Below are 25392 nucleotides of genomic sequence, written 5' to 3'. Positions count from 1 at the left end.
TGTTATTCCAGAAGTGACAAGTGGGGCAATAATAAACGTGTAATCATAAGGCATAAGTGATAAGCTGCTCCAAAGCCAGTCAGTGACAGACCCCTGGCAGGCAAAGAGGGGCAATAGCCCCAGTTCCCCGCCTCAGATTGCAGTGGGATCAGTTGATTGGGTGTCAGCACTGCCAATAACGCTTCTTGTGAGCCAATTCGCAGTTGGTTGGGAGGTCGGTTAGTTTCGGCCAATCGGAAGCATTGTAGCATAGTAGAGGGCGTGTGTAATGGCTACTGTGTCACATGACTAGAAGGAGCTCCTGGTCCTGGAAGCTGTGTGATCATGGTGAGTCGTGATGACCGCCACGCATTGCAGGAACCTGTGCGGTGGATTCAAAAGGCGGGGGACCGGGCAGTGCCCCCCTAGGGCAGAGACTCGAGCGGTGCCGTTGGTGTGGGTTGTAGCGTGGCTGTGCTGGGCCCAGCCCAGGCCTGTGATCACCGGTTCAGCAGTGGGAAGGCGGGGGAGGCACACGAGAGGTATCCTCCCTGTGTGTAGGGATAAGGGGGCTGGCTGCATGGATAATGTACCCGTGACAGCGGCTGGCACACCTGTACCCCCACGGTGCACACCCCAAACCCCACATGCCTGGCTGGCAGCCCGCTGTAGGGTTCAGTAAACGCTAAGGGGCCGACCCCCCCCCCCCCCTCCCTCGGTCACAAGTGACTAGTGGTCAGGGTAAGGAGCAGTCACCGGCAGAGCCTGCCCGGAATCATGCATGCATGCACACTCATTATTTACCCTGCTAATTACCGGCCGCCATAGCTGATAAATGCAGATAATGTCGCATACTGTGAACAGTGCAGTAAAAGGTAATGGGAAAGGATCTAAAGCTTTATTGCTCCTGGCTACTAGGCCGATGCCCATCATATATTTAACATTCTGTGCGCCGGTGCTAGCACCACGGTCATGCGTAGCACGGGCGAGCAAAAAGCAAAAGTTTTGCTTTAATTCATGATTTTTCTAATACAAAGTGATTTAATAAAATAAAGTAACGTTTTTATTGTGTTGAAGCCTTGCACACGCCTGTCCTTACGTGTTGCTGTGTGCAGAGCCGGAACGACGTCGCTAAACTAAAAAACACTCCGTTTCCTGCTTTGAGGGAAGGGGGTGATTATTTGGGATGCACTTTAGTTATGTTTTTCCGATCTTATTCTCCGGTCCAGTACCGGAATCTCCCAAAATGCACAATTTCTGTTAAATAACACTGCAGATAAAACAATTACCATTTTAATGCCTCTCCAATAGGCAAACACTTCTGGAGGGAAACGTAGGGCTCTTTCCCCAAAGAGTTTTTTGCTTCTACTTTTTTTGGTACAATGTTTTCTAATCTGTAAATACTAAACAGTTCGCTGAAACAAAAGTATCACAAACACATCCTACATGTATAAGAAAAAGACGACATCGAATTAGAAGATAAGAACCAATTGTCTTTTCTAGTCTGCCCGTGTCTTTTTCGCTGTAAGATCCTCAAATCCTATATGGTCCCCGTCTAGTATAAATAGGATAACTGCGCCTACATCCCCATGGGCCGGTCAAATCCACGTTTGTTGTTTCAGGATCCTTGTTTTAGTGAAAACCATGTCCCCCGGCCTCCTGCTGACACCTGCCATTCATCCTGTTATCACTCTGGGTGCTCATCGGCACTGGAAGTTTTTGCTCCGCCATTCTACTCCAAGGCAGAGGAGCGATATCGAGTGACGGTCTTCTGTCTTTCGTAGACCTGAACATGAGGGTTCTTGGGCTGGTTGTTTGCGTTTCAATCAGGTTGTAGTCTCAATCTGGCTGAAAAGCACTTTTCTCTAAATGATTTGTGCCTTTTCTTTTTCATCCCGCAGCCGACGACACAACAGTCCCCTCAAGATGAGCAGGAGAAGCTCCTCGATGAAGTTATCCAGGCTGTGAAGGTTCAGTCGTTCCAGATGAAAAGATGTCTGGTAAGAAAACCCGCTAATGCTAACTAAAATGCACATTGTAGGCAGGGAATTCCTTCAGTTCAATTCTGAGAACATTTTGGTGACTTCCTTGAGAAAACAGATGTTGTTTTTCCTTAATCTTTGTCATCCATTGATGTCTGGCCGTCCAGCAGAGTTCTGTGATTTTATGTTCTAACAAATGGAAATTTCCTGTTGCTTTTCCTCTGCTTTTTTTTTGCTTGTTCTGTACGTCCTGCATCACAAATGGGTGGCTCTGTGTTTTTAATTCTGATAAAGAGATTGAAATGCTTCCCATTATTTGTTTTATATATATAGTTATCCATATCTGTGAGATGAGACGGAGCGATGTCCTATGGAGCGCTTTGTTTCTTTGTGATAGTCTCCAGAGATGGGGACATGTGTTGTTCTTCATTAGGATTATTATGGAAATAAAAGCATTGAGTGGGGGAGCCAGGGCCGTCCAGGATAATTCATGAATGGCTTGAGAATTCAGCGCGTGAGCCTTCATACTCTGTCTCGATTACTGCTGTTTCAGGAACGTTTTAATGGAAATTGAAATAATATTTCCCATCAGACCAAAACTCGCCTAGTGGGAGTCATCAGGGCGCCCTATGTTCTGTTTCATGGACAGCTGGGTTTTTTGTTTTTTTTAAAAGAGAAATCGGACAAAAGAATTCACGGTCTCGGTTCTGCGTATAAACTGTTATTAGTGGTGTTTTGAAATACAGTCCGCATGAAATCTGTTGGATTGCGAATGTGTGGTTGTTACATTGATGAGTGAGGCGTATGCGTTCTAACGGCTAAACCTCTACCGTGAGATTTACAGAGTGCTCTTCTGCTTAATAATAGATTTAAGGCATTAGGTGGGATGGGAAAGAGACGTTTATGCCCATATCTTTGTATTCACTTGGTGGAACTATTCGCTGGTCTAGGGATTCGTAAAGGCAGGTGTTAAAGACACACGGATCTCTAATTGAAAGAAAAGTGGCAAGGCTCTTTAAAGAAAGAAAAATTCTTGTAATCATTCCCATGTATTCGGGAAGCTAAGGGCTATTTCCAGTGATGTTAACGTTATTAGGGTAAGAGAGCCATTCATGCACCAGCTCCTTGTGTGAAGATGTAAAACCAATTACCATAACCATTTCATTGACTCTTAAGCATGTGGATATTCACAGTGGGAGCGTCTGCTGCTATTTTCATCCCCGCACCTTTTCAGCGTCCTTAAATTCGTTCACACGTTTTCGACACTCTGTAGTAGGCCGGCTTCTCAGACATACCTCAAGATTATTGCGAAACAGAACTAGCCAGTACTTCTGTGCAGTTGCTATACTTCTGTAACTTAAATGGTTTCTTTTCCTTGTATGCACCGATCAGCCATAACATTCTGAGCACTGACAGATGAAGGGAATAACATCTTGTTATCATGGCACCTGTCGGTGGTGGTGGGGGTATGTTAGGCAGCGAGTGAACATTTCATCCTCAAAGATGATGTGTCAGAAGCAGGACAAATGGGCGGCGTAAGGAACTTGAGCGACTTTGACGAGGGCCAAATTGTGATGGCGAGACGACTGGCTCAGACCATCTCCAAAATTGCAGCTCTTGTGCGATGTAGTCAGTAGTCAGTACCTATCAAAAGTCTTCCAAGGAAGGAAAAGCGGTGAACCAGCGCCAAGGCTCATTGCTGCACGTGGGGGGCGAAGGCTGCCCGTGTGGTCAAATCCAACAGAGGATAGAAAGGTGTCAGAGGTGCCCATGCTGTGGCCTGCCTATGCGTCCCCTACCTGGAGAACACGCGGCACCCAGATGCATCCATGGGGGGCCGCACCTCGCAGCTTACAGAATTTAAAGAATCTGCTGCCAACGTCCACAGCACACCTTCAGAGGTCTAGTGGAGTCCATGCCTTGGCGGGTCAGGCCTGTTTTGGCAGCAAAAGGGGGACCTACGCAATATCAGGTGGTGTATATAATCAATGGTTACTAATCCTCTGACACCCCTTACTTAGACAGCTTCAAGTGGGAGTGTGGTCTCGGGGTTTATATCCCAAGGCAGAGGCTACAGGGGAATTCTGTATACAGCAGGCAGGTGTATGTCCAAATTTGTTTCAAACCATGATCAAATAGGACAGTGGGGCGACTGTCCGTAGTAATTCAGCATGCCTTGAGATCCCTAGATTGTAAGCTCTTTTAAGCAGAGGCCTTCTGACCGTCTGCTTCAGACTTGGCTTTGTGTGGCTATAGGGGGACATATACACTGCATACCTGGATACATAAATAAGTAACTTTAATCTCCCGTACTAGTTAAGATCTAGGTATGAGACCGTTTTAAAATATTCGTGTTGTATGATCAAATTGAATTACAGCCACCTTCCTAACCTATTGCAAAACAATGCCAGCCTCATTTATTTTAATAGAAAAAAATGAAATTCTTGCCTGTCCCATCAATCCTAATCTGCCTAATTTCCCCTGGGGCGGCACGGAAAATTGCTCCCCTAATCAATGTAAATCACGGCGTACAGCATCTGCTCTGTGCCACTGGCGGCTGTCACTGTGAAATTAGTCTTTGCGAAGCACAGCCCGCCATACGCCATTCATTAGAAATTTTATTTTCTAACCAATCCTTATCATTCTGCCGCTATTTCATCTAATTGAGAGCTTCGTCTACCAAATACTGAAATCCATTAGACGGGTTCAAGCCTGTCACCAAGCAAAAACCCAGCATCCGAAGAGGGCTCCAGTCTGCTTCTTAGAAATGCCCTGAGCTTCGTCCCCGGTCGTCATCAAAATAAGCAACGTAGAAAAACAAAAAATAAGTAAAACAAAGAAGCAGCGATATTTTTCATACCTGTATATATTGATAAATGGCCTCAATATGCAAATTCAGGAGAGCTTAATATTTAACTAATGTTCCCGGACATAGGAAAAGTAATATTGTTACTAGCTTTATTACCAACAGACCAGACGGCTCCCAGTTAGAATTACTGCCCCGACATTCAGATATATATTTATGTTCCTTCTTTGTGAAAAATCCATCTCCAATTTCTGTTTAATTTGTTATTCAGCGGTACAGAAACCGCTCCAGTCCACTCTTATATACACAGTGCGACACACCGCTCTGCGCATGGTGCCGCAGCACTCGGCGTGTCTCGTGTTACACACGATTACGTTAAGTGCAAAAGACACCAGCCAGAAGGAGGAAGTACAGTCTGTTCTGCCCCTGAAAATAGGGAAGGAGACGTTTCGTTTTGTAAAAAATATATTGGCAGATGTACGATCTGGGAAACCTGTACAAATGTATCAATTAAGTCTTCTATGACTGTCTTCAGTAACATTTTGTTTGTGTGATTATACCCCATAGTATGTTGTGTTATATCAAAGTTTTGTTTTATTTTTGTTCTATAGGACAAGAACAAATTGATGGATGCGCTAAAACATGCCTCAAACATGCTTGGTGAGCTGCGCACCTCCATGCTCTCTCCAAAGAGCTACTACGAGCTCTGTATCCTTTATTGCAAAGTTGCCTAGTCTTCAGTAGTTTATTCCATGCTCGTCTTCATAAAAACATTTTCTTTTAGCGTCTTACTTTTTTTCTTCCTTAATTCACGGATATTGAGAAGACTATTCTTAAAATGCTCTGTCAGGAGGAGGAGCGTTCTGTTTATACTTTTCTTCCTTATGCGACGTGTTCCCTGTAGACTGAAGAAGTACGGATGAAAACATTCATTGTAAATTACTTTTAAGTCATGTGACTGCGCATGTGACGTGAATTAGAAATAAATCATCAGTGACTGGAAGGGGTAGGTTTGGCAGAGTCGGAGTGTCTCGGCTTCCTTGTAACTTTTTTTTTTCCCGGTGTGTTTTTTACCTGCTGATTTAATGAATGGCTTTTTGGAAGAAAATGTGTGTAACAGGATGTCTCTTAGAGTGTCTTAATGACCACTTGAGAGTGTTGGTTCTTGAGGACCCTGTTGCAATCAGATATTTGTTAGTGGGAATTTGTGCTGGGATAATGATGCCCTTCTTAATCCCATAGTTTGAAAAAAGCTGCTTAAGCTGTGGTGACTGCACACAATGTAACACGCTATGAGTCCCCCGACTGATTGCAGAAAACACGCCATTGATTGCTTGTTCACGCTGGAGAGTGAGAGCGTTTGATCAATGATGTTACAACGGTATCAGGGTCACGTGGCTTCTCCGGCAATGACAGAAATGAACTAGAGACCGTCGAGTGTGTCTGTAGAAACTTGCAGATGTCTTAGCGCTTGCTCCGCACATTCGAGACACTCATGTATCTTCGTATTCTACCACTTGGAGCCTGCTTACGTGTTCTGTGTTCTTTACAAACTAATCACAGCCGCTTAAAGCTGCGTAGGGCATCGTAAATATCACACAGTACATGACGTTTATGCCCGTTAGTTGGTGAGCCCTTTCATTATGTGCGTAATTGCTGATTATTAATCATCCCTTTTTCGTCTCTAGACTTGGAAGTGGCATTGTAGGTTTGTAGGGATGTAACAAACAAGAGAAGAAAAAACAAACCCAAAAAGGCTAGAGAAATATTCTTACTCTTAAGTGAGAGAGACTATGTATAAGATTAAAAACTGTTTAACCCTTTATTGCGTATTCCAATAGTAAAAATAGTAGCAATGACACAGGACCAAACACAGAAGAAAAAGTCCTCAATAGAGTAGTGGTCACTGACACGTTTCATATTCCTGGACTTAGATGACAACTGCATCTTGTAGAGATCTACATTTTTTTGCCTTTTTGTTGACGTGCTTTATGTAATACCTTCATTCACCTGTTGTTATGATTCTGTATTAATCTGGACAGGACCTTTGCAGAGGGCTGTTAGGGGCTGTGAGCCGCCTCCGCGTTGGTTTTACCGTTAACGGAGCTTTTAACAGATCCCCGTATCTCTCTCGTTAATGTACATACTGACGCTGTTATCTATATGATTTGTATCTAGTGTTGAATGATAAATGACTTGGTGCTTGCACATTATCTGTTTGCAGATACATTGAATTTTTGTTCTATGAGTTGAAACATTTTGCCAGTCAGCTCAATTCCAAACTTCAAAGGATTCTTTGAAAATAATCCATTGCACAGTTAAGTGGATTTTGGAAGGACGTTGCTTCTTTCTATGAACTAATGCACTTGTATAACCAGAAGTCTCCTTAACTGAGTGGGAACAGACATGGCTATTTCAGATGAGCTGCATTATCTGGAGGTGTATCTGACAGATGAATTTTCTAAAGGAAGAAAAGTGTCTGATCTGTATGAGCTGGTACAATATGCTGGAAACATCATCCCCAGGCTGTGAGTACTCTTTCATTATTGAGCTTTAGGGTACATCTAGAGATCCATACCTTGGAGGTCACCACACAAGACCTGATGAATGTTGAACATTTTCACACAAACTGTACACTGTAACAGTCTTGCCATGTCTTGCAAACCACTGTCCAAAAGAAATTTTTCGCTTTGAAAATACAATGATTCTTCCAGACACAAGTTTGCGTTGTTATGGTTGGCGGTTTTATTGAATTCCGGTGACGAGTGGCTCCTTTTTTTTCTAGTTATCTGCTCATCACAGTTGGAGTGGTCTACGTCAAGTCATTCTCCCAGTCCAGAAAAGACATCCTGAAAGACATGGTGGAGATGTGTCGCGGAGTGCAGCATCCTTTGAGAGGACTCTTTCTCCGAAATTACCTGTTACAATGCACCAGGAACATTCTGCCAGATGAAGGAGAGCAGACACAGTAAGACACTCGCTAATTGGTGCTCCATCCACCCCATAACCACAGGGACTCCTGTTTTAATTCTTGGACTTGTCCTGTCGGCTCCCAAATAGAAGGGTTTTGCAGTTAACGATTACATCTTCAGTCACATTGAGCCCGATGTAAATGCGCATGAGGTCAATTTAGCGTTGAATGTAGTTACTAGTAACACTAATAACACTTAGATTTTCATGTGGTCTTATATGCAAGTGTTTTTCTTTACAGCGAGGACATTACCGGTGATATCAGCGACTCTATGGATTTTGTGCTGCTGAATTTTGCCGAGATGAACAAGCTTTGGGTTCGAATGCAACACCAAGGACACAGTCGGGACAAAGAGAAAAGAGAGCGCGAGAGACAGGAGCTCCGCATCTTAGTGGGAACGAACTTAGTCCGACTGAGTCAGCTGGAAGGCGTAAACGTGGAGAGATACAAACAGGTGCTTCATTGTGCCGTCGTTGGCACAACATTGCAAAAATGCTAACAATTCCATCAGAGACTGGGAGGCAGGATAATGGTGGTGCTTTAGGTATTCAGGACTGTTTTTCTGCGGATTTTCTATTAAGACAGGATGACGTGTTGAGAGGAATTTTTTGGGGTATATGTATCTGCAATATCCCTGAGAGTTGGGCTCGGTCTGTGTGGGGTGCATAGGGCTCCAGCAGCTGGAACTGAACTATGATTTTCTGTCCACGTTTCAGATTGTGTTGCCTGGGATATTGGAACAAGTTGTTAACTGCAGGGATGCCTTGGCTCAGGAATACCTCATGGAATGCATAATCCAGGTAATATCCAGCAATCAGGCACCATATCTCGCTAGTCCCATACGATAAGTTCACTTCTCTGTTGGATCTATTGTCACATTGCATGGAAATGCTTCACTCGTGGTAGGAAATGCTGTCCGGTGTAACATTTACATTTTCTTGTTTAGGTTTTTCCTGATGAATTCCATCTTCAGACCCTAAACCCTTTCCTCAGAGCCTGTGCTGAACTGCATCAAAATGTCAATGTGAAAAATATAATCATTGCTTTAATCGACAGGTAAGTGCATTTTCTGTGGGGGCTCTGATGCTTTGTATAGGAAAAGCTCCTGGCTTCGGTTTAATCTTTCCGGTTAGTTTTGGGGCTTTTATGATTTAACCAAAGGCAAAAAAAATTTGGGGGGGGGGGTCCACACATGGTCTCCACTGTCAAGAATCTAGTTCTGGCTACCACAGTAATATGTATTTATGGGAGCAGACGTAAGGAGAGAGAAACCCTTGTATAAATGTGACTGTGGAAGGAATGGAGAGAGAGGCTTGTAAATAGAAGACTATAAAGTATAATGTCCAGTCTCCAAACGGCGACGCTGATCGAGATCCTCTTCTGTTTTTCTGGATCTCAGACTTGCTCTGTTTGCACATCGGGAAGATGGACCTGGAATCCCAGCAGATATCAAGCTGTTTGACATCTTCTCTCAGCAGGTGGCCTCCGTCATACAGGTAGGGCCAGAGTGTGATGGTTATTGCCCTTCCAAAGGCATATGTCTCTACTATGACAATTTACTCTTTATTCCATCCTCAGTAAAGGCTTAACAAAACTCCTGTGTCTTCTGTGCCACTTACAGTCCAGACAGGACATGCCTTCGGAGGATGTAGTTTCTTTGCAAGTTTCTCTCATTAACCTTGCCATGAAGTGCTATCCCGACCGCGTGGATTATGTTGATAAAGTGCTTGAGACAACAGTGGAAATCTTTAACAAGCTCAACCTTGAACAGTGAGTAGCCAATTCTCTCGTGAGCACTTTAGGAGCCGGCATTTGTCTCCATGTTTTCTGTCTGCAGTGGAAAGGATAGTTCCATGTCACAGTAAACAAAGATAGACATGTGTTTGTTCCAAAAAGTCTCCATTTATGAACATTTACATCTCAGTTGATGAATCCAGAACAGATGTATGTTTTGTTTGGGTGTCTAGGAACAGAATGTAATCTAATTGCCAGTAGCTATTTTAAACCATAGAGGATCTGGAGCCATTTTCAAGTCTAGTTGCTAAGGCAACCAAGTTTTAACAAGCAGTTAGATTAATGTGATACAAAATAAAGGTTTTGTGAAGACCTTTGTATAGAATCTGTATGCAATTGCACAAGACACATTTAGAAATGTTCGCAAAATCGGGCGACTTCTAGGGCCCATTACTCAATTAGGAACAGTCACCAGATAAAACATTGTGATGTTTGTACTCTTATCTCCACTCAGTCAATTTGTTCTGAGTTCGACGACGGTTAGTAGAGACTGTGGGATCCCCACCTGCCTGGTTACTGTATTGGCCTGGCCAAGAAGCAAGTGCGCGCCAGAGAAGTTTCCTAGCAAGCCATGGTGTTTAACAAACGTATTGTGGGAAATGATAGTTAAAGTACAGTTAATAGACAGACCAGTATTATTGTCCACATACAAACGTTTATACGGTTGTTTCATTCCCTTCTAAACAAAAAAAGTTAAAATTCCTGAAAGGAAGGAAAGAACATAGCTCCTGGTCAGTAAGCAGCTGTATAATATGTCCCAGAAGATCTGAACAGTGATTATTTAGTACAGTGTCCATTATTGGATCTATTTTAATTTTGTTGTTCGTGGTAAGACATTTCACACTGTGTTTTAACTTAATTGTGTAGCTTCGACTGAGCGTGTTCTCATAAGAGACCAGGCATTGGATCACTGAATAGTCTTCATCATAATCAACTCTAATTACAAAACGGCTCTTGTGTCCTGACGGCCGATGTTCCATCCAGAGTGTATGCTCTGCTTTGCACTGATAATGGTGGTTATTCAATAAGGCCCAAGTGGCACTTAGTCTAACTAGTGCTTGATGTGACACCAGTAACTGAGCCTGGCTAGCTCTTCTCCAATCTGTTGTGTTTAAAACAATATCTCTTTCGCATATAGCAGGAATACGTTATTCCTGAAGGGCAGCACATTAATATGAAGACAATATGATGGGTGATGATGAGTGGAAGCATGAGATGTTCCATGAGGTCAGGATGAATTTAAAAGAATAAAAGTCACTGTTACTGAACAAGATAATCTTAACAGTTGCTTGTTTCAAATCTCTGCGTGGCATTGAAAGTGAAAATCATTCCACGTTTGGCTTGTGAAGTGAGGGTCTTCATTCGTCGCTTAGTTGATACGCTAGTTTAAGTAACAGTTTATTCTTGTGTAGGAAGCGCTAATCTTCTACATGATGAGGTTTGAAGTGCTCCTGATTTGTACCCTATGTAATTGCATGTTAGGCTTTGATATTTCTCTGGTCTCTTTATTCCATGTCCTAGCAGGTAGTTAAAAAAAAATAAATGTATGTATTACTGAACAAAATAAGGATTGCAGGATCTGTTTTTGCTGTTCCGTTCTCTCCATTAATCCACAGAAATCGTTCAATAAGATGTCGGGGGACAGGGGTAACTCTGATATAATTCAATCGATCTGTATCTTACAGCATTGCCACAAGCAGCGCAGTTTCCAAGGAGCTGACCAGACTTCTGAAAATCCCCGTCGATACTTATAACAATATCCTGACAGTCCTGAAGCTTAAGCATTTCCACCCTCTCTTTGAGTACTTTGATTATGAGTCTCGGAAAAGTATGAGCTGTTACGTATTGAGCAGCGCGCTGGATTATAGTACAGAAGTCGGCACCCAGGAGCAGGTAAAGATTTTGGTTCCACTGTGTTCTGTTATAGACATTCAAGATATTTTATCAATATATGTAATCGAAATATGGAAGAAGTTAAATGCCTTGTAATAAGGAGCAGTTGGTCGCTGGGCTGGTGTACCCCTCTGTAAAGCCTTTAGGGAGTTTTGCAGGGAAGCCTTGAATTGGGACCACTGGGGTAATTAATATTATTTCCATTTGCCAGGTGGACGCCATCATGAATCTTGTATCAACACTGATACAAGACCAGCCTGACCAGCCGGCGGAGGACCCAGATCCTGAAGATTTTGCGGATGAACAGAGTCTCGTTGGACGATTTATCCACCTCTTGCGTTCAGATGACCCAGATCAACAGTATTTGGTACGTTTTTAACTTTTTCTTTGTTTTTTGAATATTGGACTATCATTATGAATACTTGGGATTTCAGTAGTTACTGTAAGGTATTCAGGACTATAAAGAGAAGTCTTGTGTAGCTCCTTTAGTAAATAGTAATATACACAGTCCTCATGTTAAATTTACTTAAAAATACATTTGCAGAAAGGCAATCAGATGTGTGTGTTCAGCTACGGTTTTAACTTCCAATTACTGTATCTCACCATTCTGTATCTGGTAATACCATGCTACTTTGCTATTAGCAGTATATAAATCATTTTAAATATCATTTTCTATTCTCAATGAATCCTCCAGGCACGCCAGATCGGTTAACAGTGGTTGATTTCTCGTTTATTTATGAGAAATGTTTTCAGAACACTATTATCTAGTTCTGCATTTTTAATATCCCTTCTCGGATCTCACAATGAATATCTGCCAGTTACACCGTTGGTGTTCCGACATTAATAACAGGAGGACTGCATTGGTGCTTCCCAGGGACCTCTCCTTAAATTGTCTTGCATTTTTATTTAAAAAAAAAAAAAAAAGCCCAGAAACTTCACATTTCTATATCTGTTCTCCAGCAAGTCACCATGTCCTGCGATGCACACTAAATTTTTTAGGGTTTTTCCCCTCTTTTGTCATCTATAATTTTCTACAATCTTACGCAATGTGTGGGTCATACCATTCAAATCCATATACAGGGCTGGCAACTTGTTTATCTTACGCTCATGTTAACTGCCTACAACTGCATGTCTCTTATCACCAACAGTGGGTGGTGATATATGATATTTAGCGGTCACCTAATTTCCCGTGTTCTGTTATTCTTGTGTTCTGGTCCTATTATGTCAATTAAACACATCAAATTGGAAATGTATTCAAATTCTCTTTCAGTATTTCAAACCAGATTGGATGATCCTCGTGCAGAGTTGCTGTGTTGCAGTTTCTCTAGTGCCAGGTTTTAATTACAAATTGTTAGCATTCTCTTACAAATCTAAATCATTGAGTCTGTCCCGGACCCCAATTAATAAGCCATCGCTTAGAACAGCTAGAACAATGAAGGGTCTGTTGAGATAATGATAGTTCTGTTTTCACATTCAATACCTTTTTAATTGGCCTGGGTTGTTCTCAAAGAGGCCTATCCACATCGTGTAAAGAATCTCACTTTGTATCACTTGTTCATTGTGGTTTTTTAAGGGGGGTACCTCATTTTCAGGGTTTATTCCTCGTCTTATATGTGACTTCAGAGATGTGGTTACTCTTTTGCTTAACAGCTATGAATACAGAATTTCTTATAGCGTGCGCACAGAACACCAATAATCTGTAGTAATGGTCTGTGTTTCTTTTCTTTGATGCCTCGTCGGGTATGCAATTTTTTTTTTTATGAATCCAACACGGAATAATCAATAAGAGGTCACTGGCCCTTTGAATATTATATCCATACCTGTCGTAGTACCTTCATGTGGAGAGAAGCCTCAGTAGTATTCATTAGCACACAGACCCCAGAGTGCACAGCCAGGGTTTCAGGGTAAAATGCTTGTTCTTTCACATACAAAGTGTGTGTGAATGTATCGCCAGCCGCTTGAGGAAGCCGTCTCAAGCCTTTCATTAGCCTTTTTCCCCCAATGTATTATGATGTTACTGCTTAGTAAGGACACTGCCAAAGTGTGACTGTCAGCACAGAAGAAGACTATAATAGGCAGACGTGGGAGATCAGGGTTTTTCATATTTGTGTTGCCCTTATGTTAGGAGATAGATTTAAAGTTATCTCGCAAAAACATTGGAAGAATATATAGACATACTGAAGTTTGCATTTTGAAGAAGAGCACAGTTTTGGAAATGGCTCCGGTGAATTCTGAAATGTTCCATCATTAACCGGCACCAATGACGGGTCCACATGTTGTCCTCCTCCACATCCTAATGCTGAATTCTGAAATGGTCCATCATTAACCAGCACCGATGATGGCTCCATACGTTGTCCTCCACCACGTCCTAATGTCCATTACATGCACTGCCTGGTGCAATGTCACACAGAAAGTAGTCAGTATAAGGACATGACCTGCCTCTTCCCGTGGATGGCATATTTTATGTCTGATGTCATGGTCTAAGCCTCTCTTATTCTGTAAACATGCTCAATATGGTTATTTCCGCTATTGAAAGCAGCATTCAGAAGTTGACAGTTTATAGCAGAATAGCAGCATGTTCAATGCAACCATAACTTCCCATAACATTGAATCATGGTGTATGCATAGCCGGCAGATCTAATCGGGTTACGATGTCATTTCTTGTTTATCATCCATATCGGCTGCTGGTAAATACTCGGCTACTGCTTTTATTGTTTGTCGTCAGTAGAGTCAGAATATTGATGTGCCTAAACTATGTTTTAAATTTGGCTTCTAGATTCTCAACACATCTCGGAAACACTTTGGTGCTGGAGGAAACCAGAGAATTCGCTACACGCTACCGCCGCTGGTGTTCGCAGCTTATAAACTCGCTTTCCGATATAAAGAAAATGCCAAAGTAGTAAGTCATAGAATTTTTAGGGGTGAACAGATCAAGTCAAGTTTAAATAAATTAAACTGTCAGAAATTCAGGAACTGCTAAAATGAGTAAATTTAACCAAAGTGAGACATACTCCAAGATACAGTATAATCTTGATTGTGTTAGTGGTGTGACTGTGATTTGTACTTTAGAGAGCACAGTTTTACATATATCCCAAGAAAGAGTAGCATTACAGAATCTGTTGCATTGCGGTTTTTTAACTGAAACAGAGAAATCTAAAAATAAGCAGACGGGGAAGAATCACATCCACAATTTTTTTTCCCTGCAATCTAATCAATGCTGTGAAATGTTTTTCGCAGACAAGTGCTAAATAATTACGCTTCCATTTGCCGGGTTGGATTTTCTATTTTCCTTCTAAGGGTTTGTTTTTATGCCGGACAGGATGATAAATGGGAGAAGAAATGTCAGAAGATCTTCTCCTTTGCACATCAGACGATCAGTGCATTAATTAAAGCCGAACTGGCTGAGTTGCCCCTCAGGCTATTCCTCCAAGGAGCCTTGGCAGCTGGTGAAATTGGATTTGAAAACCACGAGACTGTGGCCTATGAATTCATGTCTCAGGTAACAACTAAACCTCCACCAATTTATCTCGTTGTCACTTTGATGGTGACCTTCCCACCCTCCTTTTCAATTATAGAATAGCGACAATGGAAAATTGTTCTCCCATGAAAGAAGACGTTGTTCTTATTATACTGTCGCTTTCATGGGTCAAGGCAAAGGCTGCTTAAGACGTGTCTAGGTGAGCACAAGCTAACGGGAGATCAACATTCAAGCTTTGTACAAAAGCCTTGTCTTCTGATACTGTTACCATGCGTGGTGTAGCCTGTCATGTGTAGTTCTTTGAGTCCATGTTCTATGTCTTCTTTCTGTACAAGGTGCTTCGGCTTAAGGGGCAGATCTGGGCCATTTGCACCTTTTCTTGAGAGGCTGAGCGCTGAGTTCTGGAGAGGGTGGTAATGGTTGGTAAAAACATCTTACCATTTTACAGGTAGATGGAGGCCAGACTCACACTCAGTTCATGTAATCTTCAGAAGCTAGGCATAAAGGAAGTAGCAAATGAACATATGTACTAGAACAGCAGCATGTTTCTAAATGTTCTTTTGTTATTTTGCATATTTATAATACCAATTTCAGTTCTCATACTGAGATTTCACTGTCCCTTAAAGATACTTCCACAGTAGTTTAATTCTGGTTTAAACATTATACAACAATTAAGTATTGTGACCTCTGTGTTGTTTTCTGAATCTTAGGCGTTTTCGCTGTATGAAGATGAAATCAGTGATTCGAAAGCCCAGTTAGCAGCCATCACACTGATTATCGGGACCTTTGAGAAGATGAAGTGTTTCAGTGAGGAGAACCATGAGCCTCTTAGGACACAGAGTGCTCTGGCAGCTTCCAAGCTCTTGAAGAAACCCGACCAGTGCCGAGCAGTGAGCACCTCGGCTCACCTCTTCTGGTCAGGGCGCAACACGGACAAGAATGGAGAGGAGGTGAGAGGATGATAGCTGCATGTAACACCACAAGGTGCTGTACTTTGGGTAGTAAAGGTTAATAATAAACAGGCAATCTATTAACTGGCTAAATGTCCATGTTGGTGCAAACTGCACAGTTACAAGCCTGTGAACATGAAATCCAATATTCCTTGGAAATATGCTTACAGCCGTCATGTCAGTACAGTCGATGGCAAAAGAACATAGCTTGTTGCTGGTGGGTTCTTTGATGATACGTTTAGTCACTGTGTACGACGAGGAGTCTTGATCTTTTTGATACATTCAACATAGAAACAACCTAGCATGGATCTCTTGGGGGCTTTAAGGGTCAATGCTTCCTGTGGATAGTTCCCTTTTTTAATTTATTTAGAGGATTCTTTAGTGTAAACAGAGCCCATTCATCTTGTCTTTTCTTTTAAATGGCTAATTCTTTTGATGAGTGGAGCATTGGATTTCATTGTGCATTCTTATTTATATCACCTCTGTAGATTCACAGTGGAAAGCGAGTGATGGAGTGTTTGAAAAAAGCTCTGAAGATAGCAAATCAGTGCATGGACCCCTCTCTACAAGTCCAGCTCTACATCGAAATTCTCAACAGATACATCTACTTCTATGAAAAGGAAAATGATGCGGTGAGTGCAGGAACACCCATGAATAATTCTAACCTGGCTTTTTCCTCTCACCTCTTAATTTATTTGCAAGCGCTGTAGACAATGTTTTTGAAGGTGTTGTTTGTGTGGATCAAAGTGAATTCTGTGCTATGGTTTGGATGGTTTTTGAATACAAAATGCTGCAAAAGGGAGACGTTGGAGGAAATCATACCTTTCCTTATTCCCATCTGTGTATGTTGTCGAAAAGATTGAATAACCTTTTAGCCAGCAGTTAACTCCGCTTGTAAACTTCTTTAGTAAAGGATTCCTGAGTTCTGGTTCTGCTATGGGTTCTTTGAGTTGACCTTTTTTATGACAGTTGACACTTTTAAGAAGCAATGCATGTTCATTGTTTGCTTCCTGCTTGAAATCTGATCACAATAAAAATATATATTTTAGGTCACTGTCCAGATTCTAAACCAGGTTATCCAGAAGATTAGAGATGACCTTCCCAGCCTAGAGGCCAGTGAAGAAACTGAACAAATTAACAAACACTTTCACAACACGCTTGAGCATTTACGTCTGAGAAGAGAAGCTCCAGAGGCAGAAGGACCCATGTATGAGGGTCTCGTTCTTTAAGGAAGATCCTTCATATTCTTCCTTACATACCCTACTTAATCCTCTTTTCTTCATTGACATTTTTTTTAACCACATTAGATTTCTTTCTTCCATAGATTGTGCCTTTTGGGAATGCCAAGTAGACAAATGTTTCTCTGTGATAGAGGTCCTCTAAGCACTTCAAAGCATTTACTTATATCAATGGACAGGCCTTCATGCCAGACCAATATACTTAGTAAGAGCTCTGACAGTCCTCTTCTGCTCCTGTTGTGTCCACTGCTATGCAGCCATCCAGAACAGCATCCCGTGCTGTAGTTTTAGGAGAGTACAATGGGGTGACAAAGGGGTGAGATAGTCAAAGGGATGGGGGATGTGTTTTCTTAATTCCCAGTCATTTAATTTCTTTGCCATTGCTTTATGTCCTGTAATTCATATTTTCTGGAGTGTTTTTCCCTTTAAAGAACCCCACACTGTCCTTGCTGCTTCTGACGTTCAGTTAGGTATGGGTTGTTATACATGGGCTGCAGCTATCTCTGTTTTCTTTACGTATATCTGCATAAATATATATTCCCTGTCCTGCAAATCCAGCCTCTATGGATGCATGCTTATAATCTCTTAAATTGCAATGTTCCAAAGTAGAAGTTATATTTTCCATAAGCAAGGTTCTGTGGTTTTCAGTGAGAGCCAGTACTGTGCACAGAGCTTATTTATCAACAGAAGTTGTTCTATATAGTATAAAAATGACTGTAACAGAGAAAGTGTGTGATCTATATAGTGTATGTATAACCATTTCCATTGTAAATTCATGATTTGCACCCATGGTATAATAAAACAACTATTAACAGTTAAAACTGGTAGTGTGGTTTAATGCTTATTATGACTTGATCTAACTAGGTGGGTACTAAAGCAGTGCACAACAACACGAGGGCCCCTCTTACTGAAAACTTTATTTTGGGGCAAAAAGAAGAGACCGTTTTCAGAAAACTGAATCTTTTACTTTGCAGGAATATCCTTGGGGTACATGAACAAAGCCCCCAAATTGTATTAAAATGTAATGAAATACAGGGAACTCACGAGGTGGACACGGATAGTTTCATATCCAACGTGTATCTTAACATACGAAGGCTGGAGTATTTTTTTTGTTCATTCAGGCGAAAACGTCCAAGTCAAGGCCTAGCGTCTTTGAAATCCATTTAGTTTTTACAAAGACAGAAGCAAAATCCATGGAAAACAATTCTCTGTAATTACACCGAGTTACACTGACAGTTTCCTTAGCAACAATTTACAGAAATAAAACGTAAAGACATACACAGTAATCCTGTGTTTAGAGATAACTTAGATCCACATGCGTGGCTATTATTTAATGTGCCCTATATCCTGTTCCAAAAATTATGAAATAAACTAATATTCTAAATACAATTCTAAAAGGAAAATGAAATGGATGTAGCCGTATTGGTTCCAGAGAAGGTCGAATCTTTGGTCAAAGATAATACCTTCCATGAAGATGAGACTTCTAAGCAACACATTTCTTTTTTCTTTTGGCCCAACACCTAAGGAATCCATATAAAATACAAGGACACCACAGAGAATACATTGCAGTTTACAATTTAAACAGTTATGAGGACTCTTATTAGTTTAAGTAACAAGATGTCCAGATGGAGAAATCCGTACAATAGAAAGAAAGAAGAGTGACTTGTGAGTGTATGCCAGAAAGCTCTGCTAACAAAACCGAGCCACACAATATGAAACAATGGTACTTGATTTCTTGAATTAACAAAAAAAACAACAAGACTGCCAGCAAGCCTGACACCTCTGAGCCATAATCAACTTCAGCAGGAGGATAAAGAAAGCTGCTGGCTAAGTTAAGTCTACATTAACCGCATGTTTCTGTCTTTTCTGTAAAAATATAAAGAAGACTGCTTCTATTTAATCTGTAAGTCACGCACAAGTGTCTAGAATGGTGTATTGTCTATGCATCAGTAATAAAACCGATGACGTTCTTGAATCTTCTTCAGGGCATATATTAACAATAGCATGTTTTCTCTTTATCATCTCTCCAGATCTCTCTTGCTCCAAAAGTAAAAAAACAAAAAAAAAAAAACCCATATAATAAAGTAGATTGCATGCTGTTATATGCATGGCATGACTTCAGGTCAGTTGGAGGAAATTGAAACCCTACCATGCCTTCAATCTCATCTAAAAGTTTATTACAGGAGATAATTCATTTTGAAGAAGTCAACAGCTGTAACAGTAATGTATTCTCTGGATCCCAGAGAGCAAACTGCTTTTCCAGGCATAACTGTATAACTATTTTTCTTCTTCATCTGATTTTCAGATGATGCTGCTCTATTCCACTGACAAAGCTCTTGCTGACAGGCAGCAGAAACCAAGAATGTGGTAAATTAAATCTCACAGACAAAAACATGAATTAAAAATCCTTTGTTTAATTTTAAGTCATATTGATGGTATTAGGGTAAACCATATGTACGGAAGCACCAGAATCTAGTCCCACCTCTTGATCGCAATGTTTCACTGCAGTCCGTCTTGTAATTGATTTCTGGAATATGGACTTGTCAGTATGTGATAGGTATTGCGCAGTGATATTGAATAGTAATGCCCTGTTTTGACTGCTGTTGCACACCTTTCTTGCTCTCTCACACTTTAGCTCTTACATTTGCATTTGCCTGGCTGTCAATTATTACTGGAAACTGAATATTTTTTTTGAAGTGGAGGACACAAAAATAAACAAAAATTACAGGCAGCATTTATTACAAGCTAGCAGGAAAGGAAGACGCTGACAAAGATCCTAATATTCCAGGGAGCATGCCTTGTCATTCCTTCCAGTTACAATCAATTTGTCATCCGCTCCTCCATAATCATTTCCTTTTGAAAAGCAGAGGAGACTGGTAACTGCAGGAATTCCCATAGCGAGATTACAGGGTCTTGTCAGAAGAGTGTCAAGGTGGATCAATTAAAGTCTGGCTTTCAGGACAGATTTCATCAAAGCTGCTGTGCCACCGTATCATATTAATTTAACAGCTTTAAACTTAAGTGCAGCATTACAAACATCATCTATACCACTGGGGAATTTCCAAACATTTACAAGCAATAGTTGACTATGTACAAGTTTAAAATGAAGATTTTTAATTGTCATGTGACAATAAAGCAGGTACTTACCATCCCCATAGAAACTGAAACACCTTCAAAGTTCCTGGTTTGTTTTATAGATAAAATGTATTCAATCATTGCAATTCATATGGAAATCATATTGAACTGTATCCATAACAACAATGGAACACTGCAACAATTGTTACATTTGCCTCAGCATTACACTTACAGTAAAAAGTAAATGGTGCAACATTTTTGTGTTCTCCAAACCCTTTTGTGTATTTTGTGACATACTGTGATATTGTTTTTAAACTTGCAGTAATATCTGAAAACTGGAATCTAAATTAATTGCATGAACCTTCATTTTAGGATATAAACTTCCGCAGATGCTGCGTAACACCAAAATTAATTGTTCAATTTCAATAATATAATAATAACAAGAACAATAATGCTCATGATCATGCAGCTAATGGTTCATAATAACAGGTTTCGATAACAAGTACTTATTTCCTCTCCTCAAAATTCCTTTAGGGGAGTTAGTTTTGTGTATTCCTCCCGTGAAAAAACAATGTGCATTTTTAACCATTCGTGTAAACCTGGCATAACATTGCTATTTACTTACAGAAGTACATGTGCAAAAATGGATAAGCACCTGTGGCACCAGGGTTAAAAGGAGCAATTCTGGGGTTATGTGCTAAATGTGGTTTGCAAGACTGTTCCACTGGTCTCCATGGTAACTCTACATTATTGACACACCTGATCATATTGAAAGCACTGGCCTCCTTAGCCTTTGCAGGGAGAGTGCTATACCTGCTGTAAGTGCTCCTCACTCTCTCCCAGTGAGAGATCCCAGTTCAGACAATTTGTTCCGTCACAGTGGATATTTCTTTTCATGGGCGCTAAGCACATCCTATCCATTACCGTAATACGCTCACGGATGTGAAAGGGGGTGAAGAATACTAAAGCTGGGGCCTTTTCATGATTAGTTTACTTCTTCTACCTCTAGCAGTGGGACAGCACAGTAAGAGAGAGTAAATATGCAGTAAGGTAAGGACTGTGTATGGGTAGGTCTTATTGAAATGTGTAAAGCAGGAACATAGAGGTTATGTACAAAGGGTGACTCTGCTGGTAAAAGGGCACATTTCAATCAATAGAACAATACCATTTTAATGTTATTTAAGTATCACGTACCTTCTCATCTGACACGGCAGGCTGAATGTTGGAATGAAGTTACATGTAAGCCATTACCATCACTCACAATGCTTTCTCAACTTTAATAGGGAATCCCCCACATATTTGCATTTAAGTCATGTGTGTGTATATATATACATACATACATACATACATATACACACACACATACACATTTTATGGCACAGATAACATTTTGAGATGTGCAAATTTACATTTTCTTACTGACATATTCCTTGGCACTGGGAGAGGCATATCCAGAACATAATTAATGCAGAAAATGTGTGACCATCTCTGCTGGGCACATACCCCTCGCCTGTTTATTAACCAGCCCCCTGCTATGACATAATCTATACAAAGATATGCGCTGTCTGGGAGGCTAGCAGCTCATTACTTTGATACCAATCTCGTTTATGAAGCTAGACGTGCATTCTCACATACGTACAAATTGGTTTTTTAAAACCTTTCATTTTCTAGGCTTGAAATGTGTCAGATCTGTGTTGTTATCTTTATGCTCGTTTAAGCCTCGCATAACAAAGGATTTCTCCGCCAGCCGTTTTCATAATTAGATGGATTTCTTTGTTGATGACTAACCCTACGGGATGATCAATGATTTGTGTTGTGATCCCTGAATGACACATCTTGAGGGGCAATTAAGAGTATATTTCTAGTGCCATACACTTTGTAGGTGCATTGAAAAGTTTTAACCGGCTCCAGGTACACCATGTTAACTTCCGTGGCCCTACGGTACAGGGTGAAGCACCGCGCAGGTACATTTCAAGCATTAGGGGTTATATGTTACAATGTCCCTGAATGTCCCTATAGGCAGACCTGGAGCAATTAGCAAAGTCTTGAGCAGTTAGCAGGACTGTTGCTATGGCGACTGCCTCACATTGGAAACATTAGCTCAGAACAGTTGTTATATCTAATGCATGCCATGGTCCAAAAGGGGTTCTGGGTAATCACAGTAATAGCATTCCAGCCACAATCCATTATACAAAATAACTGAGATGGGCAGCGATCTACCCAACCAGAGGCCTACAGGCTGCACTTACCAGAACCTGCACAGCGGACTAACCCCTTCACCTGAACCTCTTCACTACTCAGCCTCCATGGCCTGTCTCCTCTCACAGCTGGCACAGCTTCCATGGCCTGTCTCCTCTCACAGCTGGCACAGCTTCCATGGCCTGTCTCCTCTCACAGCTGGCACAGCCTTCATGGCCTGTCTGCTCTCACAGCTGGCACAGCTTCCATGGCCTGTCTCCTCTCACAGCTGGCACAGCTTCCATGGCCTGTCTCCTCTCACAGCTGGCACAGCTTCCATGGCCTGTCTCATCTCACAGCTGGCACAGCCTTCATGGCCTGTCTGCTCTCACAGCTGGCACAGCTTCCATGGCCTGTCTCCTCTCACAGCTGGCACAGCCTTCATGGCCTGTCTGCTCTCACAGCTGGCACAGCTTCCATGGCCTGTCTCCTCTCACAGCTGGCACAGCTTCCATGGCCTGTCTCCTCTCACAGCTGGCACAGCCTCCATGGCCTGTCTCCCCTCACAGCCTCCATGGCCTGTCTGCTCTCACAGCTGGCACAGCTTCCATGGCCTGTCTCCTCTCACAGCTTCCATGGCCTGTCTCCTCTCACAGCTTCCATGGCCTGTCTCCTCTCACAGCTTCCATGGCCTGTCTCCTCTCACAGCTGGCACAGCCTCCATGGCCTGTCTCCCCTCACAGCTGCCACAGCTTCCATGGCCTGTCTCCTCTCACAGCTGCCACAGCTTCCATGGCCTGTCTCCTCTCACAGCTGCCACAGCTTCCATGGCCTGTCTCCTCTCACAGCTGCCACAGCTTCCATGGCCTGTCTCATCTCACAGCTGCCACAGCTTCTATGGTCTGTCTCCTCTCACAGCTGCCACAGCTTCCATGGCCTGTCTCCTCTCACAGCTGCCACAGCTTCCATGGTCTGTCTCCTCTCACAGCGGGCACAGCGTCCATTACAAGGATCTCCTCACAGCAGGTACGGCCTACAAGCGCCTGTTAGCTATTCACTAATTCTTCTGGTCAGATATTACCAGACCCTGTTGGCCCCAAGAGGACAGTAGCCCCTCTTGCTTGGGGCCCCGGGAGAAGAGAAGGTGCCGTGCTTGACTGAACCCCACTACCTCACAAACTGCTCCGCTTCCCGCCTTTTATGTACATTGCAGATTCTGGGCGCTCCTCGGTGATACGTCCCGCGCTGTCAATGCGCGAGGAACAAGTCCACCAGCAAATAGTCCGCGGAGGAAACAGGCTGAATGGGGTTCGTTCTGGGACTTCCTGTGAAACCCTGTCATGGAGTCCGTGTAGAAGAATGAAGCCGTTCGGGAACCGTACTCTGTGAGCTGCAGCTTCTGAAGCCTTTTCTCACAGACTGTATTAAGGAGCCGAGTACCCCGATTGTTTATTGCACCAGGAGACGCGGGGGGCCCTTGTGTGTGGGGTAACATGGTCCAGCTACCCTCGTGGGATAACAATTACCAAAGACAAGGAGAGATCTGCTAAATGGCGATAAAGAGCAACTCCTAGCATCTAGCACAAAGCCCAGCATTTCAGGTAAGAGTAGCAGAAAATAAAATGTAATACTGGGGTTACATATAAAAAGCCATTCTGTCCAAAGTGGTCTTATCACCATACCAGTACAGTAGTCCAGGTGGCATTGGTTGCCATGGTAACAAGATGCACCAGAATCAGTGGAATACATCCCTCCCAGCAGGGCATGCTGTTTCCTGCTATTTCCTATTTCTACAGGTTGTTGGTTACATTGTATCAGAGCAATGGGGGTAACAATCTATCAATGGATTCTGGAACATTGAAATATTCATTATAAATATTGTACATTTTATTGAATTATCCAGATCATGTATATAAACAGTAGTCTGTTGCTGCTGATTGGACTCTCCCATTAGTTGCTATGGTGATGGGTGGTTTTGGTGCAATGATCCTATCTCCAGCTCAGATATGATTGTTTGTATTTTAGAGTCGCGCGGCACACTCACCTGGCGGTACTTGTAGTGTCTTGATAAAGGGCCTTTAGAGGTTTGTGTTCTAGTCATGCTGCTGGTGTAGACTGGCGCCAATAGGTTCAGTGCAATCTATTTAAATTCATTTAAAACACCTGCTCACTTATAATCCCCGAATGAGGTGCTTTAGTCCCCTTTCAAACTGTGCAGAGGGATTTATTACCGAAGTATTGAAAATTTGCTGGAAAAGTGCTGCTAAAAACATATGGAAATGCTGTACACGCGTGTCCTATTAGAAATGTACATTTAATACTGAATCGTTCACAGTGTTGCTTCCTATGTACTTTACTAGGGCATAAGGCAGCAGTTTGGATGAGGATATGTTAAGGCAGCTTTCATTCTAAAAGTAGCATTTCATGTGATCAACGTACGGTTTCTGGTGGTAGGTCACTAATATTGTCTTGCAGTATGTTGGCCATCAAAGTGGAGGAATTAGTCTTATATACACGTTGTGCTCGTGGAGTGATGGATATGCCCCAGGGCCGGTGATGGATATGCCCCAGGGCCTGGAGATCACAGGGTGTGTGAATGCTTTATGAACCAACAAATTCTTAAAACCATACCTTTTTTTATCTGGGATTTTAAATATTCCACAGACACCCATGACCCTTGACCCCCATAAGCCTAGTCATAAGAACAGCCTATCTGCGCCTCTGTTCTAGACATATATTTAACCCATTGCTGTACTGGTCGCACCTGGCAGCATGCGGGTCGCATATGCACTTCAGTACAGATGAAGAGTGTTGCTTGGAGCTCCAGACACATTACACGCTGACATATTTTATATACATCTACTTAGAAGTGACAGTTGGCAATATTGTAGCAATGTTTCGATAAAACTGTGGCATTTCACTCATAGCTTTCCCAGGGTTTCCCCATTCCTATAAAATCTTAATTATGCATTACATAAGAATGCATACCGGTTGCCTCGTTGGGTAGGGTTATTTTCTTTTAATACCTTTCCTGTTGCTTTTTTTTTG

The 25392-nt window shown here is 42.0% G+C and overlaps 1 protein-coding gene across 1 annotated transcript; it reads left to right on the top strand.

The window, feature by feature from the left end:
• The first annotated feature begins 337 nt into the window (after nucleotides 1-337).
• On the top strand, nucleotides 338-17082 carry LOC149299324 (vacuolar protein sorting-associated protein 35-like). The gene is made up of 17 exons (XM_089486343.1): nucleotides 338-433; nucleotides 1881-1979; nucleotides 5379-5475; nucleotides 7172-7295; nucleotides 7553-7735; nucleotides 7979-8192; nucleotides 8455-8538; nucleotides 8685-8794; nucleotides 9138-9234; nucleotides 9360-9508; nucleotides 11218-11425; nucleotides 11637-11792; nucleotides 14202-14324; nucleotides 14745-14924; nucleotides 15614-15853; nucleotides 16342-16485; nucleotides 16903-17082. Exons 1-17 carry the CDS (start codon nucleotides 338-340, stop codon nucleotides 17080-17082), a joined length of 2484 nt encoding a protein of 827 aa, XP_089342469.1.
• The last annotated feature ends 8310 nt before the right edge of the window (nucleotides 17083-25392 follow it).

Source organism: Sceloporus occidentalis, unplaced genomic scaffold (genome assembly GCF_023333645.1).
Source record: "Sceloporus occidentalis isolate IW3139 unplaced genomic scaffold, rSceOcc1.0.p SCAF_29, whole genome shotgun sequence".
Classification (NCBI taxonomy): Eukaryota; Metazoa; Chordata; class Lepidosauria; order Squamata; family Phrynosomatidae; genus Sceloporus; species Sceloporus occidentalis.
This window is presented reverse-complemented; position numbering and strand designations above follow the sequence as displayed.

Coding starts and splice junctions, on each gene's coding strand:
- LOC149299324 (XM_089486343.1), top strand. CDS start 338: ATGACCGCCACGCATTGCAGGAACCTGTGCGGTGGATTCAAAAGGCGG. Junction 7,296..7,552: donor GGAAACATCATCCCCAGGCT/GTGAGTACTCTT, acceptor TTTTTTTTCTAG/TTATCTGCTCATCACAGTTG. Junction 9,235..9,359: donor AGGTGGCCTCCGTCATACAG/GTAGGGCCAGAG, acceptor TGCCACTTACAG/TCCAGACAGGACATGCCTTC.